The 7047-nt window shown below is 49.0% G+C and overlaps 1 protein-coding gene across 2 annotated transcripts in view; it reads left to right on the plus strand.

Moving 5' to 3' along the window:
• Window positions 1–5036, plus strand: part of LOC117056597 (repulsive guidance molecule A-like) — a 31474-nt gene extending 26438 nt beyond the window's left edge. For both annotated transcript variants that reach the window (XM_033167096.1, XM_033167097.1), the window contains 2 exons: window positions 2589–3100; window positions 4294–5036. In XM_033167096.1, coding sequence (XP_033022987.1) covers window positions 2589–3100; window positions 4294–5004 — 1223 coding nt within the window. In that variant the 3' untranslated portion in view covers window positions 5005–5036. The remainder of the gene's footprint in view (window positions 1–2588; window positions 3101–4293) is intronic.
• Window positions 5037–7047: the final 2011 nt, after the last annotated feature.

Here is a 7047-nt window from a genome sequence, read left to right on the forward strand (position 1 = left end):
TGTGAAATTGAACAAACAGGGTTTTCTTGGCTTCGGATCAAATCCGTTTGTCCAGAGCTGCGCCAAGGCTGCTGGCTGTGCAGAGCGTGTTGCCCTGAGGGTGGGTGGGGAGGAGATGGAGTTATGACAAGCAGGCATTGCCTCTGTCCAGATTCCAGATTGGGGACTGGGGGGGGGGGAGCGGTGGGAAGACAAGAAAGACAGGATCCCCACAATCTAGGCTGCACCGATTCACTAGCCATGATGGCTAGGATCTGCCTCCACAGCCAGAGACAGTAAATGCTTCTGAATACCAGTTGCTGGAAGCCACAGGCAGGGAGAGTGCTCTGGTCCTGCGTGTGTGGTTCCCATAGGCATCTGGTTGGCCACAGTGAGAACAGGATGCTACACTAGATAGGCCATTGGCCAGATCCAGCAGGGTTCTTGACTCAGAGCAATTGGGGGCAGCTGCAGTGGCCAGTGTTAGAAACTCAGATATTTAAGCCTGGCGCCAAATAGCTCCTTCAACCAAGGTTACAGTCGCCCAAACTGAATGTCTAGTTGCTATTTTGGGGCAAGGCTGCCTGAAAGTCTTGTTTTTCAAACGATGGAATGACTATGATAGATTCTGTTCAGATGACAGCATTGAGCTAGGTTAAGAACGTTGAGAACGTAAAAGAAGAAAAGTCACTTGATCCAGGGACAGTCCACATCTATATAGGCCTATTCCTACCTCTTTCTTAATGGTGACATGGGCCATTCATAAAATGTAATAATTTTTCACAACTGTGAGCAGGGCAGGTGGGTAAGTGAAGACATGTGACAACAATTCACTATAACATTGTTCACTGATCCTGCTCAGAAAAAGTATTTGGGTTCCTGAAATTCATTCTGATTGCGCAGATAAAATACAACTGATAGAATTCTACAGGGTGTGGTATTCATGAATCCCAGGCACTCACCGCTAGATGGTGGAGATGTCAGTTGTGGAGACTCCCAAGGGTCGGCCTGGGAGGAGGTAGTTATGTCACAAGGCTGAGGTTCCTCACTCCTACAGTAATCCTTACAACAATCCTTGGACTGTAAGCTGGTTGGGGGCAGGGACCTCCCCTCTTATACTATGTATGTCCTACACAGGTCCTTAAATTCTGCTGCAAGGATGATTGAGATAATGTGAGCTGTGTGCTTTGTACACCTACAATCCTGCCCACCTGGGGATTTCAGAGCAGAGAATTCTGGATTTGCACCTCAGGCTCTCGGCTAAGATAAATATCGCCACCTCTCACACCACTATCCAGCCTGGATTTCCCTTGTGGTATTGTGGGATGTCAGCATAGTTGCTGTAATAGATTTCTCCTCTGCTGTTTTGTGCTACTCGTTCCACATGTCTCCCTCCCTCTGCACACACACAACACACACACACAGAGCAAACTGAGGGATGTTGGCTCCTCTGCACCAGTGAGCCAAGGGGGTTGAGTCATGTTGGTGTTTTGCAATCTGAAGGCATTGGTACTGAGCAGAGGTGCTGAAGGCCCTTTATCAACCAATTAGGGTGGCCAACCAGCTGCAGCAGAGCTTGAGTGGCCCAGCGATGCCCAGCTCTCAGTAAAAGTCTTTATCTCCTTCAGGCAGGAGGGAGGAGATGAGTTAGGAGGGGCTGCTTCCGGCTCTCAGATCAGGTGCATTAATGAGGGATCGTTCAGAGTTTGGGGGGCGGGGGTGGGTTTGATGACACAGACCCATCCAATATCCTGGAGAGCCACTGCTGATCAGTGGAGCCACGGCTGGTCAATGTAGACACAGAACTGAACTAGCTGGACCAATGACTTGATTCAGTATTTTAGACAGCTCCTGATGCTCCAGGGAGAAGGTTCTCTTGAGGAGGAAAGAGCACACAGGGCTCACTCCTGGAATTTATACCAGGCTTGGCCAATCAGGCAACTTCATGCTGCCTGTCAGTCACAGGAGAAGATGCCGCTATTCCCTTCTGCAGCTGAAGGGGGTGCTTCTAAGATGACCTGCTTATTGAGTCTTCATCCTGGTTCGTAGGGAGGTTAGATGACACTGGCTGTTCAGTGAGCACACATCCTGATCTGCTTGTGGAGAGGTTAGACAACTTTGCATCAAAGCAAGGGTCACCCCACACTTTTCCAATGCGTTGTCCTGTTGCCTTTTCTCATTCCACACTTTTCGGAGCCTTCCCCTAGTTGACACGAGTGCTTCAATTCACTTTAAAAGCACAAACCTAAAGTTCTAGTCTGCGTTTGAATCTGTACTGCAAAATAGTGACAGTCTGGGAGGTTGGGGGAAAGTATGGCTTTTGCATTTGTTTTTCCCCCCCTTCTCTCTCAAATACACACACGTCTTATCGAAAGTTTATGTATGACACCTGGCTTTGGAAATTTAGCCTTATATGGAGACGTGTATGTGAAACAACACATCGAGCTGTTTTTCCCAGAACTTCAAAACTACATAAAACCTTTAGGAAGACATCTCCCCCTACCGGATTTGAACAGTTTCTTCCCTCTCTTCCCCCCCCCCCCCATAATACTTCTCAAAATCTCTCCGTGTTTTAAAGATGTCTGCTTTATTTCCTTTTCCCCCAACAGTGACGTCTCAGTGCAAAATCATGAAGTGCAATTCTGAGTTCCTGGCGGCCACGTCGGGGCCCCACCACGTGGGGGCGGAGGACACCCCCGAGTTCTGCACGGCCCTCCGGGCCTATGCTCACTGCACTCACCGCACAGCCCGCACCTGCCGAGGAGACCTGGCTTACCACTCCGCCGTCCACGGTATCGACGACCTGATGGCCCAGCACAACTGCTCCAAAGACGGCCCCACTTCCCAACCGCGGGTCCGCCCTCTGCCCCGAGGCGACAGCCAGGAGCGCTCAGACAGCCCGGAAATCTGCCATTATGAGAAGAGCTTCCACAAACACTCTCCTCCTCCCAACTATACGCACTGTGGGCTGTTTGGAGACCCCCACCTGAGGACTTTCTCTGACAGTTTCCAGACTTGCATAGTCCAAGGGGCATGGCCGCTCATAAACAACAACTACCTGAATGTGCAGGTCACCAACACACCTGTCTTACCCGGTTCCACAGCAACAGCTACTAGCAAGGTAAAGGCACGGCCTGTTCAGTGCCTGTTATTTCAATATGACGACGCCTCGCGGCGGCTTTGCTGAGAATCCCCACTTCTGTGTCTCACGTAGCTGAATAAAGTGGCCACATCTCTAGGTCCACGTTCACCATGTGTTTGAAATTTCCCCAGGTGTCAGGTGCATTTTGCAACTGGCATGGGTCCAATTGCAACCTCATGGAGGTCTCTGGATGCCAGGTTGCCAGCTGTCATCTCCGTCTGGTTGGCCTCTCCAGCTCTTTTAAGCAGAAGAGCTTATTTCTTGCATTGATATCCCACCTTTTTCTACATGGAGTAGATGGTTTACCCCCTCCCCAGTTAATCCCTACAACAGCCTTATGAGGTAGGTTAAGAGGCTGTGACTGACCCAAGGTCACCCAGTGAGCTTCCTTACTGAGTGGGGATTTGAACCCTGATCTCCCAGGGCCCTAGTCAGACACTCTAACCACTACACCACACTGGCTTCCTAGAGTACTTCTGCTATGCGGCAGCTATATAAATTAAGTAGGTAAAAAAAATACGGGGAAAGCAAAATGTCACTTAGAGAAGGATCCCAAATATTTCCCTTGAATTTGATTTATTCTGGATTGTTGTATTCAATGTTTTAATATATTGTAAACCACTTGGAATTTTTTTTTCTTTAAAACATAAAGCAGTTTAGAAATGAAATGAATAATAATAGTAATTTTTTAAAAATTCCACGGGGGGGGGGGGAATGGTGCCTAGGCATTCCATTGTGCCACTTCAACCTAGATTTAAGGTGCCATTTGGCAATTAGCTTATGTATCTGACTTTCTAACGCTGGTCACACATGTATTTAAAGCACTAGGGTATCACTTCATCCCTGCAAGGGATTCTGGGAGCTGTGGCTTGTTAAGGGTGCTGAGAGCTGTTCTCTCCCCTCCCCCACTGAGCTACAATTCCTAGAGTGGATTAACAATCAATCTCCTTTCCCCAGGGAGTTCTGGGACTACAAGTCCTGTCATCCCCAGCCATTGGCCATGCTGGCTGGGACTGGGAGGCAAGTTAGCCACCCGTCCACTGAAGGGAGAAGGCGAGGCATCACAGGTGTATGAGTGGCTATGGTTGGGTCAATGAACTTTTACCAATCTCAGTAACTCTCCCTTTTCATACCATCTCTCTCCCACCCCCCTACCTTTCTTCCCTGTTTAGCTCACCATAATTTTCAAGAGCTTCCAAGAATGCGTAGAGCAGAAAGTCTACCAGGCCGAAACGGACGAACTCCCAGCAGCCTTTGCCGATGGCTCCAAGAACGGTGGCGACAAGCATGGCGCCAACAGCCTGAAGATCACCGAGAAGGTGTCCGGCCAACACATCGAGATCCAGGCCAAGTACATTGGCACCACCATTGTGGTGAGGCAAGTCGGCCGCTACCTCACCTTTGCTGTGAGGATGCCCGAAGAGGTGGTGAAAGCGGTTGAAGACGGAGACAACCAGGGCCTCTACCTCTGTCTCTGGGGTTGCCCGCTCAACCAGCAGATAGACTTCCAGGCCTTCCGTTCGACCGCGCAGACCACAGAGAACCGGGCTCGCCAGAAAGGTGCCAGCTCTCCGTCTCCGCCAGAGCATTTCACCTATGAGACAGCCACAGCAAAGTGCCGGGAGAAGCTTCCGGTGGAGGACTTATACTTCCAGTCCTGTGTCTTCGACCTCTTGACGACGGGCGACGTCAACTTTACCCTTGCTGCTTACTATGCCTTTGAAGACGTCAAAATGCTGCACTCCAACAAAGACAAATTGCACCTCTACGAACGGACACGAGACTTGGAGACAGGCAATACGGCCCCCTTGGAGCCTCCCACACTTCTCCTTTTTCTGGGGGTGTTGGCATGCTTGAGCCAGTGGACAGCTGTTTTCCTATAGGCTGTCATGTGTGGCAGACCTCCTGAGTCGGGGGAAACAAGAGAACAGTTGTACTGGGTAACTAAGGCTGAGCCAGCTGAGAGCGAACAGTTTTAGTGACTGCTTTTTCTCCGATGGGGGGGGGGAGGAATCCCCAGAAAAAGCAATTGATCGAATAGGTTTGAACCTTCTTTCCAAGTGAAGGCCTCCTTTTATGTTAAAGAGTTCTGAACTTGTGGTTGGCCCCTGCTCTTGTTCCCTTCCTCCTCTGATTGGAAAGGATAATTGGAGGCTTCTCACTCTCCCCCCACCCCGATCCCTCCATGTTTGTTGTACTACAAATGGTTGTGGTGATTGTGACATTGGCGTTTGTGTAAAAGTCAAAGTAGGCTTCTTCTTTTTAGACAGGCAGTGGCAAGTTGCCAGTTCCAGAAATGAACTGCAGGATCATGACTGAACAGAGGTGAAAGAGAAAGAAAGAAAGAAAGAAAGAAAGAAAGAAAGAAAGAAAGAAAGAAAGAAAGAAAGAAAGAAAGAAAGAAAGAAAGATCCGTTCAAAGGGTTGTGTGCAAGCAGAGCTTAGTCAGGCATGGGCAGCAGAAGAGTCGTGTTCTCTCGTCCACAGCTGGCTTCTAGTTCAATGCACCTGCTTTTCCTGGGGTGTGCCGAACGCTCTTGGCAAACTGGCTCTCGTGTGCTCACACCCTCACACATGTGAGACTTGCCTTTGCACGTGCAAACAGCTGTGGGTGCACACCCAGTTTCTGTGATCTTGTTTGTGTGCAGCTGCTGGCAGCTGCCTTTGCACAGGTGGGTGGAGAAAAGGATGAGCATTAGGCCTTTGCCTCCTTTGGCCTCAGAGGGACGGTGTACAGGAGACCCAGTCTCTAAGAATGTGCTTCTTCCCATCTTCTCGGTATTCAGCAATGGGAGAACCCTAAGGGGATGGTAGTCCCTTTTAACGGAAAGAACAGAATTCCAATAGGGAAGGCATTGTGGGACGATGCTGTGCTTTTTGATGTGGATCCAGCATTACCTTTGTAGAAGGCCTTCGCTACAGCTTGGATCTTTGTTTTTCTTCAAGGATTGCTGTCTATTTGCAAATTCCTCTTTCCTCCTATCCTCCTCTGGTGCTTTCAGAGGGGTAAAACAAGGCCAGTATTTCAGTGGCCTAAAGTGCCACTTCTTTTTTTGGTACAACCAAGGCTACCATGGTGTCCAAGAAATGGGCATCAAGAACTTGCTTCCTCTCAAAGTCCTTTGCTTAGGTGACCCAAAATCCTCCTTGGGGTTTTTTTGTGCTGTAGAGAACAAATCACACCAAGCCACCGGGAGCCCTGGGGAGAAGCTTCAGAGTTCCAAAAAGGCTTGCTTGTTTTTTCCAACACTCCAGTTTGATTCCCAAGCCCTTGCTTGCAGATTGCATTTGCCCCCTGAAATCCTCTTGCTGCATGAGCCACAGGTGTGGTGATCAGATGATCCATTCTTCCTGCTGAAGAGAAGCCCTCTGAGGAGGCTACCTGCTGAATCTCTGCATTCCTGCTCTGGGTTTGCAGAAATTTCAGGAAGTAGATTCCTTAGGAAATGGGTAAAGTCTTACCGTTGCTCACTTTAAACTAGTGCTGCGCTGATATCAGTCCTCCAGTTTGCTTTCTTTGTTTTCTTCCCCTGCTAAAGATGCTTCAGTTTTTATACCTCATTCTCAGGGTGTTTCAGTAGTGCATGTGTGCAAGGTTTGGGACTTCTGGTTGCAAAGTGGCCAAGAGTAGTCTTTATGTTTTATTTCCAGTAATATTCTCCAGCCTTTCTGCAGCCTCCCCAGCTGCCTGGGCTTCCTGATCTGAAAAAAAAGCCCAAGGGAGGAGTTGTCTCGTGATATCTTCCCCTGGGCTTTGATTGACATGCAGGCATCCAGGAAGGCTGCAGAGCACAGACCATCGGTGAGATGATTTGTGGAATGAAATAAAGGTCATTTACAAGCACCCTTAACCACCTCCAAAATAAGGGAAGCTCAACAAAAACCCCTGCACCCAACTCAAGAGAATTTAATCAGAAGTATTTCTT

The sequence above is a fragment of the Lacerta agilis genome, chromosome 13 (genome assembly GCF_009819535.1).
Source record: "Lacerta agilis isolate rLacAgi1 chromosome 13, rLacAgi1.pri, whole genome shotgun sequence".
NCBI classification, from domain to species: domain Eukaryota; kingdom Metazoa; phylum Chordata; class Lepidosauria; order Squamata; family Lacertidae; genus Lacerta; species Lacerta agilis.